Below are 21,449 nucleotides of genomic sequence, written 5' to 3'. Positions count from 1 at the left end.
GCTCTTTTGGCCACGTCCACCCCCAAGGATCCCCTCCGTGCCCCCCCCGGTGCCCGGCCGCGCAGTGGCCCCCCCACACCGAGCCCTTGAGCCGTGCTCCTCCCGGCGCCGCTCGCAGCTCACGCGCCCGAGGTGTTCCTTAAATTTGTTTGCTTTATTTCTTCCTGTTTTTTTTTTTTTAAGTTTTTTTGTGTGTGTGTGTCTGTGTGTGTGTGTGTGTGTATTTGTGTGTGTGTGTTTTAAATTAATTTATTTATATATATATTTAAAAAAGCAATAGTCCTTTGGTCCCTAAACTCTAAGGAATGATATGACTCTGAAACAAGTAATCCTATGTCCCTGTGCCAGTGACAAGCAGGGGGAAGCGCGTGTCCCGCTGCCCTGCTCCATGGGATATATATATATATATACTTATTTATATATATCTTCTATAAGTCCAACATCCTTTTTATCCTTTTTCGTCCCTCTTTTTTTTTTTTTTTTTCCCAGCCTGACGTGGAAAAAAAACCCACCAAGATTTCCCTTTCCAAACAAGCATCCTCCAGGTGTGTCACCCGAGGCCGGTCTTGTCCCACTGGCTTTGGTTTATAATCTGTCTGGAGCCTCTTTTCCTCGTTCCTCTTGGGAAATTTGTAGCAGCAAATGAGTGCTTATAAAAGGTAGCTCGCGTCCTGGCTGCCCGGGACTCAGTCCTCTCCCGGCAGCAAATCTCAGCCCCAACGCCGCGTCGCTCTCCTCCTTCCTGCCTTCCTCGCTCTCTCGTTCCCGTTAAGAAACAAACAAGACCGGTTGGAAAAAAAGAATCAAAAAAGAAATAGAAAAGCTACGACCAGAATGGCTCTCTTCTTCGCTTTTTTGTTTTTTTGTTTTTTTTTTCTCTCTCCGTCGACTCTTCCTCCTCTCCTCCCTCCTCCTCCGGGATATGTTGCAAAGAAAGAGAGTTACGGGTTTGGATACTGCACTTGGGGAAGGGGGAAGTCGGCAGACACCGCGGGACGCCCGACCTGCAGGACAGCAAACGCACCATGAGCAACCCAGCAACAGCTGAGCCACAAAACCCCACAGCAGTGTGGTTACACCCGAAACAGCCACTCCTTATCCCAAGATAAACAGGCCGGGTCCCCTCGTACCTCTGTGCGGGGCCTGGGTGCCAGGGGTCAGTAGGGTCTGTTGGCATCTTTCGGCCGCTTTAGCTGGACTTTTAGCCTCTTCATGCCGATCTGGAAGCCGTTCATGGCCTGAATGGCTGCCTGAGCGCTGGTCGGATTGTCAAAACTGACGAAACCTGGGGGAGAGGGACAGGGTGACACAGGGGGACAGTTCGTCACTGTCAACGCCACACCAAGCTGCTTGACTTCCACAGGGCCACGGCCCAGCTTCATCACGGGCCTCATGTTCCCCACGGGCGCTCACTCAGCCCAGGAATGCCCTCTGGAATGTGGGGATGTGTGGGACCGCCCAACACTGCATGGCACCGGGGACCTTCAGAGATACTGAGGTCTGTGGGGATCCTGAGGCGATAGGGTCTGTGGGGACTCGGGTGAGAGGATCTAGAGGGACACTGGGGTGATGGAATTGGTGGGGACGCTGCAGTGACGAGGTGTACATGGAGTCTGCAGGGGAACTGAGGTCTGTGGGGACATCAAGGTGAGCAGGTCTGTGGGGACAGTTATGTGACAGCGGGGACACCGAGGGACATGGGTTTGCAGGGATGCTGCATGGCCCCATGAGATCTGTGAACACCAAGGTGATGAGGTGATGTGTCAACAGCATGAGGAGTGTGGCAGCGGGAGGGTACGTCCTTCTGTCCCCACACAGCGTGGTCCTTCAGCCCCAGGGTGACAGCCACCACGCTGCTCTGGGCTTTGCTCACACGGTGACTTACCAAAGCACTTGCTCTGGTTGGTGGCACGATCCACAAAAACTTTGGCAGAGATGACATTGCCAAAAGGCAAGAACATCTGCGTGAGCTCCGCATCCCCAAACTCCTGGGGCAGGTGATAAATAAACAGGTTACAGCCCTCGGGACCTGGGTGACACACAAAGGACAGGGCCACACGTCAGCTGCCAGGCGGGGGCCACCGGCAGCGCGTGGAGCACGGGGTGCCCCCCCTTACCTTCTCGCTGCTGCTGCGGGATGATGGGTGCTTGCTGGGGGAAGGCTTGGCTGATGGGTGCGTAGGCAGTGGGATATGCTGCTGGAACAGAGAACGCGGCACTGAAACCCTGGCACAGGATGGGAACGACCCCTGCATGGACATCTCCTGCTGCCACACATCCCCAGCATGATAGGTTTGGTGGCACAGAGGTCCAAGCGGCCATGGGCCACTCTGGTGGCTGCTTCCCAAAGCCTCATTTCTCCCGACCCCATGGTATTGGGAAGCAGAGCGTTGGATGTGGCACCGTGGGACAGTTCAAAACATTTTTTGCTCCTGTGCTGATGGACATGGGAATGGCTCTCCCAGGGGGATGCTGGTTGCAACAGGAATGCGCCCTTATGGAGGAGGAAAGTGGTGCATCTGGTTGATAAAAACAATGATCAGGGGTCAAGAACTTGGTTCTCTGGTGAAAATCTGAATGCTATCACCAGTGCTCCAAATCAACTTTCCTCCATCCTGCCTCCACAGTCTGCTGGAGCACCAGCACGAGGGCGATGGGAGTGCACAGGCTGGGGTTATGGGACAGTGCTCAGAATCGGAATCACCCCCATCACTGCCCCACAGCTCCTGCACCCTGCTCTTGCCGCATCAAACACAGTAACATGTGCCCAGTTCGCTCCCAGCCCGCGAAGAGCAGAGAGGGAAGAGACGGAGACGTGCAAAGCCAAGTGTGAGACCTGCATAGTGCTGCATGCCCGCATAGGCTTGCTGGAGGGGATCTGCCACCGTGGGGCTCTGAGCTGGGAAGAGAAAAGGGAGAAGGAAGAGAGTAAGCAAAGGGAAAGTCGAGGACAGCCCCCATCACGTGCTGGGGGACCCGCCCGAGCAGTACCTGGGTAGGGGTGGATGCCGTTGGTGTAGATGGTCTCGGAGGCGGGCTGCCCGTTGGTCTGCGGCGGCAGCGGGCTGAAGCCGTTCACGCCGATAGGTGTGGCAATGCTGGGCACGGGCGCCGTGCTGATGCCAGGCGGGGTGCTGGTACCTGCGGGCCGCAGGAGGGAGGGAGGCTCAGCACCGCTGCAGCCCCACGGCCACTGAGGGGGTGGTGGGAGAGGGGGGGGCTGTACCTGACGAGGGGGTGAGGGGGGCGGCCACCAGCCCGCTGACGTTGAAGGCGGCCATCTGCTGCATCTGTGCGGCGGCAATGGCGGCCATGGGGTTCAGGCAGGTCCCCTGCGCCGCTGCCATCAGAGCCGCCTGCTGCTGCATGATCTGACAGCCGAGGAGAGAGGGAAAAGCAAGCGTGGCACAGAGGAAAAAAGGAGCGAGGAGGGTAGATTAGCATGTTCTGGCACATTCCTTCCCCTCCCCCCCCAAAATCAGATTCTGTCCCATGCCGCCCCATACCGCCTGCGTATAGGCCCCGTAGGCGCCGAACTGGATGGTCATGGGGTTGAAGATGCCCAGCTGCCCCGCCATCTGGTGCATCCGCCGCAGGGTCCTCTCCTTGTCCGTGTCCGCAAACTTCACCACCAGGCTGGATGAGGCGCCCTGTGGCACAGCGAGGCAGGGCTGAGCAGGGCCACCACTGCGTCCCCACCGTGTCACCCCATGGCATCCCCACACATCGCGCCGCAGCATCCCCAGCTCAGGGACACCCCGCAGCCGCAGCGCCCTGGGGACGCTGCCCGGGCCGGCCGCAGCACGCAGCAATCGATGCGAGCTTTAATTACAGCCCTTTCCCCCCCGGCAGCTGCTCCCTGACCGCTGTTTCCTTTCCCCCTCGTTGGCGCTGCTGACCTTCGTTGTTAATTAAACCGCACCTTTCTCCCACGGCCCCGCGTGCCCACCCCTGGCGTGAGGAAGGGATGAACCCCAGGCGATCCAAGCAACACACCGGGATCGTGATCCAATTAGACAGATCAAATTAGCCAGTGATTGGATTAGAGGACAGCACGGCCAGCGCTTACCGGCATGGTCTGGCTGCCATGCAGGCTGCTGATGGCAGCTTGCGCCTCGGCGTGGCTGCTGTACTTCACAAAGGCACAACCTGCAGGCAGAGGGACAGTGACAAGAGGTGTTCGGGCATCACCTCACTGCCAGGCCCCACTCCTCCCCACTCCCACCTTTGCTTGCCCCGTCGGGCCCACGCAGGATGGTGCACTCTTCGATCTGTCCGAAGGGCTCAAACAGGCGCCGGACATCATCCTCGCTCTGCTGCTTCCCCAGCATGCCAACAAAGAGCTTCCTGTCTTCTGGAGGCAAAGCAGAGCTGTTGGTGGGGGGACACTGCGCAGCACCCACCCCCTCCCCGTCCCCGGTGTGCGGATGGCTCACGCAGGGAACGGCAGCACTGCAAAACCCAGCAGCGGGGACACACAGCACCCTGCAACAGGCATGCACGGGGGAACCTCTCCTGCTGGGGGGGGCAGGCAGAGCCGGGGCTGTTCCTGGAGACCGCAATGCCATCCCGTGCCACGGGTATGTGGCCAGGAAACAAAAGCAGCCCCACAACGCCAGCAGTGGTGTCCATGTGACAGACCCCAGAACGGTCCATGGCCGTGCCTGGGGGACACTGATAACCGGAAAATGAGGGAAGGGAGAGTAAATAATGAGGAGTTTGTGATGATGACCAGCATCTGCCTCGTGCGGTCACACGCTCCCACCACGCGCTAATGGCATTTGACAAAGAAAATAAGGTGCTCCGTTGGAGCGTTGCCGGGGAAATGCAGAAATAACGGCGGCCACAGTGCACAGGGAATCAGCGACGGGAGTGGGGCTATGCACTGCTGGTTACACATCAGGCAGCACCTGCCGAGGGGCCCAGCACCGCCTGGGCTGGAGTGCCTGTGGGTCTGCAACCCACCCCCACTTAGGCACTAAGTGGGTAATTTGTTTGCGGGTCCTTCCAGGACACACCTGGACTGTGCTCAGGAGCAGGCACTGAGCGCGTGCACGGCCGCACTGCACGTGGGGCACCACCAGCCACCAGCCAGCACCCACAAGTCACAGTGCTGCTGCGGTCCCCCGTGGCCATTTCCTGCATCCAGGGCTCATCGTTGTGATGAGAGGATGCCAGGTCTCAGCCCTCTCCCCCTCTGTGCTGTGGATCAGCCCACTCTCAGTGCTGTCACCCCCAGGCATCCCCTGCCCTCGGCGTGGCTGTACCTACCTCCTCGTCCCTCGCTGTCCGCCGGCTTCACCTGGATGGGGCGGTTCATCTGCAACACACAACCGGCACTGGGCTGTCAGTGCGGTGTCACACCCGATGGAAGCTGTGCACTGGGGGGGGCAGGGTCTGGGGACATGGGGACAGAGCACGGGCTTTGCCCCCAGCCCCACAGCTTTGGGGTGGTTGGATGTCCAGAGTTCCATGATGTGGACACGTGGTGGCTCCCAGGAGCACATCACCCCGCAGCGGGGCTGTATGGGTGTGGGTGTGACACATGGCTGGCATGCTGCTGTCACCATGCCCGTGGGTGTGACATGCGTGTGCACTGGGACAGCGTGTGTCCATGGCCATAGCTCCCCATGCAGCACAGGGCCACCCCTCCCCACTTCTCCCCCTCCTTTTTCCCCTTTTTCTTCTGAAAAAGTGCGACAATTACGGCCGTTTCCATGGCAACAAGCATGCTTCCCCCGCGCTGATGTGCTTGATAGGGTCGTCACGGCAACAGCCGTCACGCGTGATGGGGCACACGCCTGCAGGGCTGGCACGCGTGCAAGGAGCGTGCAAGCAGCATGTGGGCAGCTGCACCCCAAAATGCCACGGTGGGGCACTCCCAGAGCCAGGTGGGGGCGGTGCTAGCCCCGGGTGGCGATGAGGAGGAGGAGGAGGAAGGCTCAGGAAGAAGAGGAGGGCGGTTTCCACGGCAACCGCCTCGTCTCCAGGGAAACGCGGGGAGGAGATGTCAGTGTGAGGCAGGGATGCTCTGGGGAGGGACTGGGCTGGGGGGGACATCAGCCCCGAGGTGTCACTGAGGGACACGGGGACCCCGCGCTCCCACCACAGCCGTGAGGGGCAAATCCCATTTCTGGGGGGGATAAAGGCACTGTCCCTCGTCCAACCCAGCAGCCACATTCACCGTCACAACGGCCTTTGCTGGAAGGCCATGGGCACCAGCTCACCTCCCCCGTGCAGCAACCATCCCTGCTGCTTGGGCAGCTCCAAAATGGGGTCTGGGCAGCGCTGCTTGCACACGCACCCCCATGCACAGCCCCCCCAGCGAAGCCCCATGCACGCTCACACCCACGCACTGCTGTGTGTCCACGTGCCACACACACGTGTGCACACATCTGCACACCCCTGGGGCACAGCTGCATCCACACCGTTCGTGTGTACCGGGTGTGAATGCACGCGGCACACGCTTTCACACTCGGGTGTACAGCATCACCAACAGCAGCTTGCACACACCATCAACCCCAGAGGCAAAACCGTGCCCGAGCAGAGCACAGCGTGCGTGCGGCACCTCTGCGCGCACACCCCCTTGCACTCCTCTTGCACACCCCTTGCACACGCACACACGCAGGCTGGGGCACGGCCCCCCCCCCCGCAGGACAGGACCCCCCGGCCCCACCCGCTCAACCCCCAACCCCCCACCCCCCCGCGGTGCAGCCGCGCTCCGCACCCACCCGCACACCCCCGCACCCGCAGAGATGCACCCAGCCGGGCGGGGCCGTGCCGGCAGACAAAGGCGGGGGCCCTACCTCGATGCAGAGCAGCTTGGAGCCCGCGGGCACCCACAGCACGGGCGGCCGCGGCCCCGGGGCTGGCACCTGCGGCAGCTGCATGGTTCGGCCCGGCTCAGCTCCGTTCGGGCCGGCCCGGCCCGGCTCCACCCAAGGCGGCCCGGATGGGTTCGGTTCGGTTCGGCTCGGCTCGGCCCGGCTCGGCTCGGCTCGCGCAGCGGCGCGCGCGGGAGGCGGGGCGAGAGAGGGGCAGCCGCAGCCCCACCGAGCCGAGCCGAGCCGGGCCGGGCCGGGCCGGGACGAGGGGCGGGGCTCCGTGAGGCCCCGCCCCGCCCCGCGCCAGGGGCGGGCTCTGGCTTGGGGGGTTGGCGAGCTGGGGGGGTGTGCAAGCACCAGCACGGGTGTGCAAGCACAAGATGGGGCTGCGAGCAGCTGCAGCACGACCGTGCAGGCGCCAAGCCACAGATGCGTACCCGCACGGTGTCACACCCACGAACGACAGTGCGAGCACGGTATCACAGCACCAGCACCACGGAGCGGCTCTGCGTGTGCGAGGACGCACGCTGCGTGCATTGCAAAGAGGCGGATGGGCACGCGTGTGCCCAGCACGCGTGGCACTGTGCAGACGGCCTCTCCCCCCTCCCTCCCCACCCCCAGCGCGGGGCTGCTGACTCGAGCCCACTGATGGCGGCCAGGCCGCGGGGGGGCACGTCCCTCCCCGCTGTAACAAAAGGCCTCAACGCACGCCCAAGGTTGGTATTTATATTTACGGGCCCCGCGCTTTCCCCAGCCAAGCGGCGGCCCTATTGATTTTGATTTAGAAGAATAATTAAATATTTATTTTCACTTTGTTAAAGCTCGGGAGGTCAGAGCCCGCAGAAAGCACAGCGGCACGCAGGCGGGAGAAAAATCAATGCTTGGTTTGCGGCCGCTGGAGCAGCTCCTGTCCCTCATGCTGTGCCCATGCTGCACCCTGGCACTGCTCACCCCCCAGCCCACCCCTGGGGAGGGGTATTGCTTCAACATGATCAGCCCGTGTCTAACGAGGCTGCGTTTGAGCACACACTCAAGACTGATGGAGGTGGTGTGAGACTCAGCCTTGCGGCCCTGCTAGCGTTGTCCCCAGGTGCTTGGCTGAGCACCCCAAACTCATCATAGCAATGACCCAAACGACATCTGAACCCTCGAGGCAAAGTGATGCCTGCGTGCGTTGCCTCGTGGCTGGTGCAGAACCCATGCTACCACGGATGGGCAGGGGGAGGGCAATCTGGTGCTCACACCCCAAAGCTCTCCCCGATTCCCTGCCGTCACTTACCCCTGGCAGTGTCTTCTGCTCATGCAGTGCGCTCTGAGCCTTCAGGGCTGAGTCACGGGCGCAGTAGGTGAGAAAGGCACAGCCTGCAGAGATGGGGAGACAGTGTTAGTGGCTGGGAGACACCTGCAGCACCCCAAATCCCACCGCCCAGTGGCTACAGCAGTGCCAGGGCACAGTGGCACCTCACCACCCTGGCACCCGGCTCCGCATCGCTCATCTTGGGGCCACATGTGCGTAATAGAAACCACCAGACCTCAGCTCAGCCCCAAAACGGAGTGGGAGATATTAATGCAAGAAAGGCAGGAGGAAAGGAGGAAGACAGCCAGAGCGTGCAGCCCCAAGCACAGCACCAGGGAGCCCTGAGGAAAGCCACAGCCAGCGTTCTCCAGGAAGTGCATTTCCAAGCGTGGACGCCGCGCACCCCAGAGCATCCTCCCTGCTGCGGATGGCGACGGCACTCCGGCTCCTCCAGCATCACGTCGTGGCACTTTGGGAACAGCAGCATGCCCGGAGTGAGGTTTTCCCACGCTGACTCACGATGCCAAGCACTCGGACCCCACAGCTCCCGCTGGGGAATGGCTGGTCCCTGCCCCGGCCCCGCACCGCCACGCCGCTCCCCATCCGAGGGCTCCCCGGATTTACCGAGGTCACATCCAAAAGCTTCGGAAAGTGGTATTAAAACAGCAGCAAAACAGTTTCCCTTCAACAAAGTAAATATTTAATGAATAAAATTGACATTGATGCATTTTTAATATTGGCACAATTAAATCCGCCAGCTGATTAAGTATTAATAACTCTTAATAAGTACAATCAGCGTGCCTCGGAGGAGAGGGAGTGCGGCAGTGAAGCGGGGGGCAACGAGGATGGGGTCCTTCACCCCCCCTTGGGGCAAATCTGCGCTGGTGGGAGCAAGGACAGAGCCCCTGGCTGAATCTGAGCTGGAGAGGGGAGGTTGATGCTGCGGCTCGCTTCAGCCCAAGCGCCGGGTCCTTCCCAGCAGCCTGCATTTCCAGTGTTTACCATCTGTAATCAAGCTGGCTTCCTCCGCTCCACTCGCCCTGCCTTTGATTTTCCTCCCTGCGGGCAATGATGGGGACGGTGCCCAGAAGAAGTTCGGAGGGCAGTGACGATGGCAGCAATGGTGCCTGGAGGCTCACCCTGAGCACGGATGGTGTTCGAATTAGAGCAGGATCCACAGTCACGTCGTGTTCCTGGGCCATAGTGGCCAAAGCTGATGCTGGCTGACGAGCTGGGGGGCAGCAGGGTGCAAAGCCCCTGGCTCGGGGCTCAAACACAGCTCCAGAGGCATTTTTGAGGACACGGTGATGAGTACAAGGGAGTCTGCTGGTCACCCCACTTCACTGGCGCATTGACATCCACCGGCAATGAGTTTCAGCTTCCAAAATATTCCCAACGAGGCAGGTGCTGCCCATGGCCCAGGGACATGCTGACAGCTTGCAGAGGAGCGTGAGGCCCTGTCCAGGTGGCAGCCGGAGCTCCACGGTCCCATGTCGATGCTGCAGATCCAGGAGGTGCCCCTAGCCCCCGGAGCTCTGTCCCAGGGTGCTCCCATGGCAGTTCCCAGCCCCCAGTGGGTGCCCCCATCCCAGGGGTTCCTCTGCTTCAGATGGGTGCCTCCAGCTCACGGTGCCCCACCTCAGGGGTAAATAACTCAGTGCAGGGGTACACCTCCACTTCACGGTGCCTTCACTTCAGCAATGCCTGCCCCTCAGTGGTGCTTCCATCTCATATCCAGTGTGGTATGCAGGGGTAGCTCCACCTCGGGGGTAACTTCACCTCATGGCGCCTTCACTTCAGGGCTTCTCCACCTGATATTGCCCATCTCAGGGCTATACCCGTCACACAGCATTCACCTCAGGGCTAAACCTACCTGATATCACCCTTATAAGGGCTATACCCACCTGATATCACCCTTATAAGGGCTATACCTACCGGATATTGCCCACCTCAGGGCTATACCCACCTGATATCATCCTTATAAGGGCTATATCTACTGGATATAGCCCACCTCAGGGCTATACCCACCTGATATTGCCCTTATAAGGGCTACACCCACCCGATATCTCCCGCCTCAGGGGCATCTTCCCCTCACGGTGCCCACGCCGTGGATCCCCCCTCCTCACGGTGCCAGGCCCAGCCCGCAGCTCGGCGCCGTACCTTTGTGCATGCCGGTGAAGCGGTCCTTGAGCACGGTGAGCTCGTAGATGCGGCCGAACTCCTCGAAGAGCGGCTTGAGGTCGCTCTCCTCCAGGTTGCGCGGGATCTGCCCCACGAAGAGCTTGATGGCGTCGTGGTCCTTCATGGCGATGGCGCCGGGCGGGTGGCTCAGCCCGTTCACTCGGCCGCTGTTCGCGGTGCTGAACGCCGCCCCCGCGGGGCCCGCCCCCGCCTCCGCCGCCGCCACGCCGCTGCCCGCCGCGGCCATGGCCGCTCCGCCGCCGCCGCCGCCGCCGCGCCCCGCCCCGCCGGCCCGGCCCGGCCCGCCCGCCCCGCTCGGCGCCGCTCGGAACCGTTCGGAACCGCTCGGCGCCGCTCGGCTCGGCCCGGCCGCGCTCGGCCCCGCTCGGCTCCGCCGCCACCGGCCCCGCTGACGTCAGCCGGCCGGCCCCGGCCGGGCGCGAGGCATTAGCATAATGAGGCGGCGGCGGCCAATCCCGCGGGGGGGGGGGGGGGGGCCGGCCTCGCCCCCTGGGGGCGGTCCCCAGCGGCGGTCGGCTCCGGAGCGGACGCCGGGCTGCGTTCGGCCGTTCCCGGAGCGCCGCCGGAGCCGTTTGTTTCCCTCCCATCCCCCCCCCACCCCGGGCCAGCGTTGGTAATCGCGTTTTGACATTCATTTCGGGATCGTTTTGGCACAGACAACGGCGGTGTTTGGTTTTTTTTTTTCCACCTCCTCCGGTGCCGGCCCCGCTCTCGGCTTCGCCCCCCACCGGACCCACGGACGCCCCGTCTGTGCCGGGCGTTTTTGGGGGGGTCGGGCAGAGGCGGCTGCCGCTCTCCGGCACCGCTTGGGTTTATTTTTAAACCCGTTGGCCCCGAGTGATTCACACGCTGCATGTTCCTGTGTTCTCCCCGGCAAGTTTTACATGACAAATCCCGAATAAAAATAGACGTTCTGGAAGGAAGCCGCAAGGATGCGGTGGGGAAACGGGGGGACCGGCGGCACCCCAACACATGAGGGACAGCAGGCTGCTGGACCGCGGGCTCGTGGGGAACAAGGAGCTCTCATTACACGCTCCTCTCGGAGCCCTTTAGGACTGACAGCATGTCAAGCGCCAGAGAAACGAAGCAGCTATTATTATTTATGACTTGTGCATTACTCGAGTTAAGAGAAACAAACGTGCCAGGAGTGACAGGCAGCGCTGGCTCGCCTTCAGCGTCCCACCGTAACCACTAGGCCTGGGTAGAATCCATGAACAAAAAAACAAACAGACCTAAAAGAAGAAAAAAGGGACACGAGTGGGATGTCAGGAGGAAGTTCTTTACGATGAGAGTGGTGAGTTGCTAGAACGAGCTGCCCAGAGAGGTTGTAGATGCCCCATCCCTAGAGGTGTACAAGGCCAGATTGGATGGGGCCCTGGGCAGCCTGGTTTGGCATGAAATGGGGAGGTGGTTGGCCCTGCCTGTGGAAAGGGTTTGGAGATTTGTGATCCTTGAGGTCCCTTCGAAACCGAGCCATTCTGTGATTCTGTGAAGCAGAAGAGCATCTTCACTCATTAAGCAGCACTCAGGCTCTCAGTAGTCAGCAAAAATGCCCCCCTTTCCCCCAAACCCAGCTGTCAGCTAAACATCAGAATCTTTTCCCCTCCTAAAACCAACAGCTGCATCACTTCATACAAGCATGATCCAAGTACCCCTTCACGGGAGAGCAAAGAAACACACGGCTTGATGATTTAGGAATGTTTTTAATTCCAAATTAACATCAATATTCAGTTTCCAGCCGTAACAGAGATCTCACTCATTCCAACCAGGATGCATACACAAGGGTCCTGGCCTTCAGGATATCTCCCAGAGTGATCCTCACATTCAAACTGGACTGGATTTCCAGCAGTGCAACTCTAATCATCAGAGGACCAGAACTATGATTGTCCCCACTCCTTGAGATACTGATGAGGCAACAACAGCCGCTCCTCCAAGGAAATCTGTCCACTTGGCTGCAGGACAACCAGAGCCGAGCTTCTCCAAGGACTACAGAGCAGCAGCAAGACAGATAATTTGACCAAGTCCATAGCTGAGGCAACAGCTGACTGAAGAGCTAAGCTGTGACTCCATGATATCTGTGCACTCAGCTCAACAGGGCTACGAGGTCTCTGAGAGGCTTTAAGTAGGAGCAGACAGGGTTTAGGGCAGCAGAGATCGTGCCTGGAGACAAGCCTCTTGCTGGGACGCAGCTGAGGCACAGAGAGAAGAAACAGAAAGGACAAGAAGCAACAGGTGGCAATGAAAAAAAACAGACATGGCAAAGCTGGTGTGCAGAAGACCACAGAAGCAAAACCAAGGTGGCAGTGACATCCTGGTGCTCTCAGGCCAGCTACTCTTAGGATTCCCCCCTGCACACACTGCTGTGTGACTGGACACCACATTATCTTAGCAAAGATGAAATCTGGGATATTGGCAGAGATTAAGCACAGCTTATCCAGCTGAGCAGGCATCCAGTAAACTCTAGAGACAGCAGGGTGAGGTACAGCCAGATGCTCCTCCACCAACATCTCTGGAACAAGCCTGCCCCAGAGCAGGACCTATCCATCTCCTGCTAACAAAAGCCCTGGCGTGGTCTTACTAAGCCCCAGCAGAGTATGAAAAGACACCTTTTCTCTTTGAGGTCATTTATTTATAGATTTAAAGAAGCCAAAATAGAAACAGAGGCAAAGAGTGCACACTAAGAAAAAAAAAAAAGTTCATTGCAACAATGCAAGGGCAGAAGCAGGAGGAGGAAAGGAGTCCCTTTACCATGCCAGCAGCTTTTGAGAGAGCAAGAGATCATTCCTCTGGTGTCCACAGAGACCAAAGGCAGTGGGATTCTCCTTTCAAAACCCGCCGAATTCATGATCACAGTATCCTATGAAGAGAGGCTCTGCCTGGACACCACGCCTGGAAGTGGAGCAGAGGGACAGGGGGGACACTGAGTGGAGCCTGGTGCTGCAGTAGGGGAGTGGCAGGAGCTGATGGGTGCCACTTCTTCAGCACAAAACCCTTGCCTCTGCAGAGATACCAGCCCATGCCAACAGCATAGGCCCTCTTCCAGCACAGCACACAGCAAGCTTTGCCCACACACAGGCACAAGGAATGCTCTGGACCTTCAAGGGTCATTTCACACAAAGGAAAGCTTACCTCATTCTCAATCCCCCTCACTGTTCTACCCAGGCAGAGTTGATCCCCTGAGGCTGTCCCTTGCACTGACATCACAGGTTGGCATGGCACAGCAAGGAGAGATGGTTACCTGAGAAGCTCGCAGCGGAAGTCAGCTAACCGCACATAAGCATCCTGCAGGTTCCTCACTGTTGCGTTACTCCAGAGTCTCTCAGCCACAGCCCCGGCTCTTGGCCTTGACGGAGCAAGAGACAAAGGCAGGTAGGTCAGAGAAAACTTCTCCTGCGGTGCTGAGCTCCCAAACACCTCCCTGACCAAAGTCCTTTGACACAAAGAAGCACGTGGCTTCTATACATGAAAAGATGTACGCTTAGTCAGGTGCAGATGACAGTACAGAGACCAGCATTAAACGCAAGCTGGTGGCAGTGGCAGGTGGCATAGGAGCGTGTTTCATTCTTACAGACAGACACAGAATCTCATTTAAGCCTCAAGAGAAGCTGTTACTAACACAAATATGCTGCCAGAGGACAGAGTCAAGTAGCTTGAGTCCAAACCAGCAGCAGTGGGTGCACGTGATGCTGTGCTGAAGGACTCGAGCTAACCCTCCCAGAACAAATCTTACCAGAGCCTGGGGGTCAAGTTGGTGATGTCCACGTATTCACCCCACATGCATACCTCCCCGCCAATCACCAGATCCTTCTGCTTACTGCTGCCTGCCAGAGGACACAGCATTCAGGTGATTAGGTGGTGTAAGATCTTCCCACCCTGCCCAGGGCGGGGACTGTGACTACTGAGAGCTGGCTCAGCAAGGGGATGTGACATAAGGAACGCACCTTTGAACTTCAAGGGCTCCACCTGGTAGGCTGCCATCCAGTCCTGCCCATAGGAGATGCGGTTGAGGTACCAGGGGGCAGAGAGAAGAGCCCTGTAGCCAGCCTTGGTGACATTCGCCATCTCCTCCGCATACGGCACTTTGTTTTTCCACACATGGATGATCGTGTCTGGCCTCACCTGGCCCCACAAACACACACAAATCCTGCGTACAGCATCAGTGCAGCAACAGAACACCACCTCCCCTCACAGGAAGGGATCCCCTGAGCTGTCCCAGCTCCAAGCACCATTCTGGTGAGCAGGGTCCTGCACCAGAAACAAGCCACAACCAGTTATTGTTACAGTGGGAGCTAGAGCTACACCCAGTCCTGACTCATCTATTCTCTCCAAGGAAGCTGGATTTTGAGCCACGTCAAGACTCGCTTGAGTGAGTATGGCAAGGGCATTAACACCGTTCACCCAAGTGTTAGGGAACTGCACTAGGGCATGTGAGCAGCTCTCACCTTCACTCCATTGTCAAACACCTCCTGCCACACCATGTAGCCCTTGCCAAGGGAAGAGACAATGTCCAGGAGTCTGGAGTGGAAACAATACTGAGTTTAGGGTCCTCCCAGCCCTCTTTGCTGGTTCCATGCAGCCAAAGCAGCAGCACTGATATTTCTAACATCCCCCTCACAGGGCTCTTTTCTCCCTCAATTCCATTAACTCTCTGAGTCAGTCTTCCAAAAAACACGTGACTAGGCTACGCTCTTTAGGAACAGCAAGGTACGCCCAAAGGGACAGAAGACATTTGTACCTATCACACACTGCAGCTGCAGGCCCAGGATGCAGCCACCCTTACCTCTGCATGTAGAAAGATTCTAATTTTGTGTAATCTTCACCAAAGCCCATTTTCTTCATGAAGGCAACAATTTCTGGATTGGACTTCCTGTGTACCAAAGAGAAGAGAATAGAAACCCCAGGCAGCAACTCACAGAGCCTCTTTCAGTGTCTAGAGGAGCAGGACACCCAAGATTTGTGAGTGATCATGACCAAGAAGCAACTGACTGGGACATGGAGATCCTGTGCTAGATTTTTTTCCCTCTGGCTCTCTCCTACACATGAATAACCCTCTACTCTCCCCCTGCCTCTTCCTGCCACTTAGGTGGCTGCTCCTTCAGGTACCCATCCTCAAGCACGTGTCAAGTGCCCAGGCAGCAGAGCACTGATCCTGTTTCGAACCCCAGTCTCCAGCCTGACCCATCTCGGCAGGCATCACTCACCAGCACGTGAAGTCCACCTCATCACCACCAAGGTGAATAAAGTAGTCTGGGAACACAGAGCTGATCTCCTGAAACAATTTGGTCACAAACTGGTAGGTGGTGTTGAAGATGGGGTTGATGGGCCCATAGGTTCCAGAAGGATCCTTGCCCAAATAGCAGAGAGTCAGGAGGCCTGGAGCACCTGGACCATAACAAAAGCAGCAGAGAGAGAAGGGGGGTAAGTGTGGCCTTCTCTCTTATGTCCTGCATCCCAGCCAGTGGTTTGCTCCTCCCCAGAGACAACTTGTGGGATGTCACTGCTCATGCCACACTTTTGGGATCAAAAGCATAGAGATCTTTCCTCTACTAGGTACAATTACACTACTACACTAGGTACAATTCCTCTACTAGGTACAATTACCTCCTCACGCCACTTGGTGAGGGTCTGTTCCTCACCTGGACCCCAGGAGAGCGTGTGCCCGGGTGTGTCAAACTCTGCAATGACTCTGATGCCACGCAGCCGGGCATACTCGATCACTGTCTGCACATCACTGGCTGTGTACACATGGGTCATGGCATTGAAGGCTCCCTGGAGGAACATGAGGGATTACAACATCTTGCTCACAAGTTCAGGGAGCAGCCAGCATTCCCTGGGCTGTCTGGGGAGCTGCACAACCAACAGCATGGGTTACCTGCTTGCTGAGCTCCGGGAAAGTAAAGCTCTCATATGGGAAAGATGGGTCATCCACAATGTGCCAGTGGAACACATTTAACTTGTTGTAAGCCATGACGTCCTGGGAAGGAACAGAAACATGGATAAGCACACTCTGCTCCTTCTGAAAGGCCAGTCATCTTGAGGAACCAAGTGACTTCAGGTCCTTGTACAGTATAATATCCCCAAATGCTCCCAAGGACCCAAGAGTGATGCAGACACCTGTCAAAAACATTGGCACCACAGAGAGCTGCAGAGGGATATTAGTGCTTCTGCTCACAATAACATCTCCTTCTTACACTAGAGCCAAGAGTAGAGATTTGAAAGTTTAATTCTGGCTGGGATGGATGCAGGACCACTGCAAAAGGAAAAAAGGCAGTGCTCTCCTCTGCCTCAGAAAGTAAACTGGTCCACAGGAATCTGAGACACCTTGGAGTTTTCTTATCCCATGCAGGAGGAGAGCTGTGACTGACACCAGGAGCTAACAGAAATGGGCACAGAGCACTGCACTAGGGAGGACATGGAAACATTTTTCTGTGGTTCAGATCTGTGTAGTAAGAACTGAAGTCATGCAGCCATCCCACTCCAGCCTGTTGCTGCTTTTAAACACAAGCAAGCACACGTTCTTCAAAAAGCCCAGGTTTGGCAAGCTCCTCCTTGACAAGATTTGGATATGATGACCTTTGCACAGCTGGCTCTCAGGTCTTTAGAAATGAGCGACACACACAAAAAGAAGTAAGAAAACAGGAAAGTCCTACAGGCCACTCAGGGATGCTCATTTGTCACAGGGGGACACCTGATTAAGGTGCTGCACTTCCCGGTGGGGTAGGACACATGCCTCCCAGTACAAGTTTCCTACCAGAGTTTCCAAGATGGCTTTCAGAGGCAGGTAGTGGCGAGAGGTGTCCAGCAATAGGCCTCGGTGAGGGAAGCGGGGAAAGTCCACAATTTCCGTCTCATTGACATAGTACTGTGCAAAGAGAGAAGACAAGGAAGAAGTGACAGGTCTGCAGGTAATGCAGACATTAGCAGGAGGCCATCAGAGTCATCTTCACCCTGGGGCTATCAGAACTAGCAGGACTAATTCCCCCCAAGCAGTTTGCCCCCAGAAGCCAAGGCAAAGATTTGTATTGCCATGGGAGCCACGCTGGCCAGTCCACATGTGAGCTGCCCACTCACCATGCCATTCTCATCCCTCCCAACAAGCTGACTGAACGTCTCCAGGCCTGCAGGAGAATCACACACAGTCACTTTTGCAGCACAGGTTCCAAACAAAGCTCAGTTAAAAAAAGTATATGGGAAGAGAGGCACAAAGAAGTGTCCTGATATGCATGCAGGGTGGGAATGAACAACAGAAAGCTCTAAGCACACCTCACCTCTGAGAGCTCCCCACACAGTGTCGGCATAGAGCAGCAAGGAGTCTCTTGAGATATTCAGTTTATCTGAAACATAGCATTAGATGGGATGGGATGGCATAGCCATTATGTTGTTCACATTTTGCTGAAGGGCTCAAGAGCCTTAGCTACAGGGTTGCAGCTGGATCAGACAGTGATTTTGGTATAGAACTGCACCCTGGAGTCCACAGGAGCTGATTTGGGGGTAGGGTTGTGGGTTTTTTTTAAACCTTTCCCACTGCTTTATCAGCAACCTCAGCTAAGCTGCTCCCTCCCTGTCCCAGTTTCTCTACCATACAACGAGGATCCTGCCTCTCCAGAATTAATCCTAAGTGCTGTAGGGTGCTATTTCCAACCAAGGAGCATAGAAATACCCATACTCCTGTTCCAGTCACTTCTTCCCGCACCGATCCTGATGCTTACAGCTCTCCTTGGAGTCCAGGCTAGGAAAGCCATTGCAGCCCGGTGTGGCAACCGAGATGAGAAGTTCAGTGCAGGGTGTCCTCCAGGGCTGCTTGTTCTCTGCAAGTCACACAGACCACAGGCATTAATCCCCCCTGCTCCAAGTCTCCCAGCCCAGCCAGCAACGGGAACATCATGCTGCTACTGCAACAGCTCCCAAGGTTTCCTGGACACTGGCTGCAACTACTAAAGTCTTCTAAAGGGAGGATGAAGTAGGAGCTGTAGATGCCCTTCCCTATCTGAAGAAGCATTTTCAAAGCCTGACTATTCACTGGCACACACAGGAAACGTTGCCCTGACTCCAAAGGGAGATGTTAAACCCACTCTGAGATAAGTGTGCCTGCCCATAGCTGTCTCTGACCAGGAGAACATGGGTCACAGCAGCAGCAGTTCATACCTATAGCCCCATGGCGTTAACAGGGACAGGCTGAAAAGCAGAGTGCTTGGCTTTGAGCGAGCTTCATCAAAAGATGGACACCAAGCAGGCTTCAGAGACTGTGGCACCACCAGGATTAGGGGGAAATGCAGAGAGCACAGAACCCCAAAAGGGGCTCAAGGAAAGACTGGTGAAACCTCTGTGTGCAGAAGAGAAATGGCTCCAAGATATTCCTCTGCTCTGAGGTTTCCTCAGTTACAGATGAGCTGGTAGCCAAGGCAACGCTGCAGCCGTGCAAGCTGGCACATGGAGCACCAGAGCTGTTCTCTATGACTGGCAAGACAGAGGCTCAGCAGGGATGGCCACTCTCAGGTCTGGAAACATGGGAGATAGACATCTTCCCCCTGCCGATCTTCCTGGGATGAGCACTTCTCAGCACGCCCCTCTCACCTCTATACAAACAGAGGTTTTGGTTTTACTGCTGCTTCAGAGCAGAGAGTTGACCGCATACCCCAACTTCTGCTTTCATGCCCAAAGCCCAGCAGAACTAGGACATCATCTACAAATCTCCAAAACATTGTCAGACCCAAGCAACCATCCATCCAATGTGATATGGTAACAGATGTTCCTAGGATCATCCCACCCGGAGTGGTAATTGCACAAGGAGAGGGAGAAAAATGCTCTGAGAAGTGTACTCTCAGGTCACAACCCAAAAATGCAGTACCTCTTGCTCTCCATGGGTGAGACCTGGCTCTCAGGAGGTGGTGCTACAAAGCTGATCAGCTTGCACAGGTCCACATTGGCAAGAGAGGATGGCACAGAAGGATTTGGAGGACTTTAAACTCATTCTCTTGACATTCCAGCTGATAGACCAGTGCTGCCCCGGCATGCTCTGCAGACAGGTCAGGAGGAGATGCTGATGTCTCCTCAGCTCCCTGCAGCTCAATCAGCATGCTTGTCTGCTCACTTGAACAGAATAGTGGCTTTCTGAAACAGGAAGATAACTGTTTCTGTCATTTATTTTTTCTATTAATAGGAACTATTTCTTTCCATTCAGGGTTTCCACTGCCTGCTATTACTAATCCCTTGTGGAAAAAGGAAGGCAAAGAGGAAACAGGCCCTAAAATTAAGCATGCAGCGTGAACTTCACATACAGGAGAGCACATGGAAAACTGTGAGCATACATAGAGCTTGATCTGGTGATCACGAGAGATTGCTACAAATGATGGGATGGTCAAATTTCCCTCTGACAGAAATGGGAAAATGTGAGTTGATTACAGCAGCAAATTTAAGAAGCTATGTGGTCTTTGAAACTTGCAAACAGATATTTCTATTGCTACTTAAAATAATCAATTTTAAGAAACCAAATACGCCAAGTGTTTCTTTTGAGTGTTTCAAACTCACTTTTGTCACAAGGCACAGGAAATAAAAGCACAGAAGTTTCCAGGGCTGCCACCCCTCTCTGCTTCACTCCATGTGAAGCACTGGGGAGCAGAGCTACAGCTCTTTCTGCTGCAAGGAGCACTGTGCACACAGAGAGCTGCTGGAAACAGGATGAGCTCAAACTTGGGATAGGCACTAAGGAAGTTGCAGCACCGGCAGCAGCTCTGTCACAAGTTAGAAAAGGAAGCAAGCTACAATACTGCTGAACTGAAGTGTGATCTGGAGGAGATAAAGCTGAGGCAAAGAACAACGTGACTGAATAACCCCCTGAAAGAATCATATGCAGGCTGGTGATCACGGTGCCACACAGGGCTGCATTTGGTTCCACTTTTACTGTTTGGAAAATCACGAGCACAGCAGGCACTCCTCTGCACGTAGCAAAGTAGCACCAGCCACGAGACCACCGTCCACACTTCCCTTAGCCATCAGCCCCGGCTGATCTAAAGAAAGGAGGAGGAAAAAAGCGATACAGGGGATTCCACGCGAGCCGGATGAATTGCTGACATCGTCCCGTGCCCGGACAGTCCTGGGCAGGCAGTGGTGACACCGCCAGCAGAGCAGGGCACCAACCAACGAGTGGAAGCGGCACCGAGCTGCAACAGCGGAGGTCTGTGCCGCACCGCTGGGTCAGCTCATGCCTTTCAGGAGCAGAAGGGCAGCGGAGTTCAGAGCAGACCCTGCCAGCCGGGGAAGTCGAGCTCCAGCCGCACCCCACACACTCAGCCAGAGACCTTTGCTTCACTGCGGTGCGGAGTTTAAAGGTCCCACTGTAAGAAGGCAGAACTCCTTCAGCAGGAAGGCGCAGCCTCTACGGCAACAGCGAGTTCAGCTCTGGGGACCGAGGCCCTCCCAGGAGCACGCCCCCACCGCCCCTCACCTGCGGGCCGCGCCGCGGCGAAGATCAGCGCCCGGTACCGCTGGAAGGCCTCGTCCAGCACGGCGCAGCCCGGCCCCACGGCGGAGCCGGCGGCGTGCGCGAAGTGGAAACGGGCGGGAGGCAGCGGGCAGCGGGCGGGGGGCAGCGGGGAGCGCTGCAGCTGCGGCTGCGGCCATAGCGCGGCCGCCGGACCCACCGCGGCCAGGAGCAGCAGCGCACGCAGCGCACGCACCGCCATGGCAACGTGAGCCATGTCCGCGCGGAGCGGAGCGGAGAGGAGAGGAGAGACGCGGTGCTCCGCCCGCCCCGCGGGGTGCGGCCTCGGGAACACGCCCTGCCCGGGGCCGGGTGGGGCTGAGGGCAGAGCTCTCGGGAGGAGTAAAGGGGAGAGGGTCGGCTTCTGGTCCGGCCTGCCCCAGCGTCATTTGTGGGACTGTCCTTCGTGGGGAGGGATGGAGGTGGGGCTAGCAGGGAAGTTTTGGGGGAGCTCAGCCCCTACCCGGCTGCACAACCCTCCACGACCCCGTGTGGGCATCGAGGGCTGCCTGTCCCGCTGGGGAAGGCTGAACTGAAACCCAAGGATGGGCGCAACGCAGGCAGCAACCTCGGCCGCCCCTGCAGCAGCAGGGCCAGGAGGCCGAAGCACGGCGGCCTGCGGCCTGGTGGTCACCGTGTGAAAGCG

The 21,449-nt window shown here is 57.1% G+C and overlaps 2 protein-coding genes across 7 annotated transcripts; both read right to left on the bottom strand.

Annotated features, from left to right (window-relative positions):
- Nucleotides 1–203: 203 nt before the first annotated feature.
- CELF6 (CUGBP Elav-like family member 6) lies at nt 204–10,549 on the bottom strand. 6 transcript variants are annotated; one of them, XM_065733681.1, is made up of 13 exons: nt 10,282–10,549; nt 8,104–8,186; nt 5,272–5,320; nt 4,226–4,354; nt 4,070–4,149; nt 3,507–3,650; nt 3,227–3,371; nt 2,992–3,141; nt 2,837–2,899; nt 2,118–2,198; nt 1,886–2,029; nt 1,131–1,285; nt 204–1,004 (listed from the first exon to the last, which is right to left on the bottom strand). In XM_065733681.1, exons 1-12 carry the CDS (start codon nt 10,547–10,549, stop codon nt 1,158–1,160), a joined length of 1,464 nt encoding a protein of 487 aa, XP_065589753.1. In that variant the 3' UTR covers nt 204–1,004; nt 1,131–1,157. The 6 variants fall into 6 exon arrangements, with proteins under 6 accessions (XP_065589753.1, XP_065589748.1, XP_065589749.1 ...); XM_065733676.1 differs by lacking the exon at nt 10,282–10,549 and adding an exon at nt 8,525–8,569; XM_065733677.1 differs by lacking the exon at nt 10,282–10,549 and adding an exon at nt 8,525–8,569 and having other exon boundaries at nt 2,118–2,195.
- A 2,032-nt stretch (nt 10,550–12,581) lies between these two features.
- Nucleotides 12,582–21,192, bottom strand: HEXA (hexosaminidase subunit alpha). Its single transcript, XM_065733671.1, is given in 15 exon segments — nt 12,582–13,212; nt 13,562–13,666; nt 14,054–14,144; nt 14,265–14,442; nt 14,766–14,838; nt 15,104–15,190; nt 15,525–15,705; nt 15,960–16,092; nt 16,196–16,297; nt 17,075–17,185; nt 17,395–17,441; nt 17,592–17,657; nt 18,033–18,131; nt 20,768–21,113; nt 21,115–21,192. Coding segments are annotated over 15 exon segments (1,761 nt in total). The 3' UTR covers nt 12,582–13,148.
- Between the last annotated feature and the right edge of the window lie 257 nt (nt 21,193–21,449).

Source organism: Cyrtonyx montezumae, unplaced genomic scaffold (genome assembly GCF_038088225.1).
Source record: "Cyrtonyx montezumae isolate F1298 unplaced genomic scaffold, pur_monq_1.0 scaffold_17, whole genome shotgun sequence".
Taxonomy (NCBI): domain Eukaryota; kingdom Metazoa; phylum Chordata; class Aves; order Galliformes; family Odontophoridae; genus Cyrtonyx; species Cyrtonyx montezumae.
This window is presented reverse-complemented; position numbering and strand designations above follow the sequence as displayed.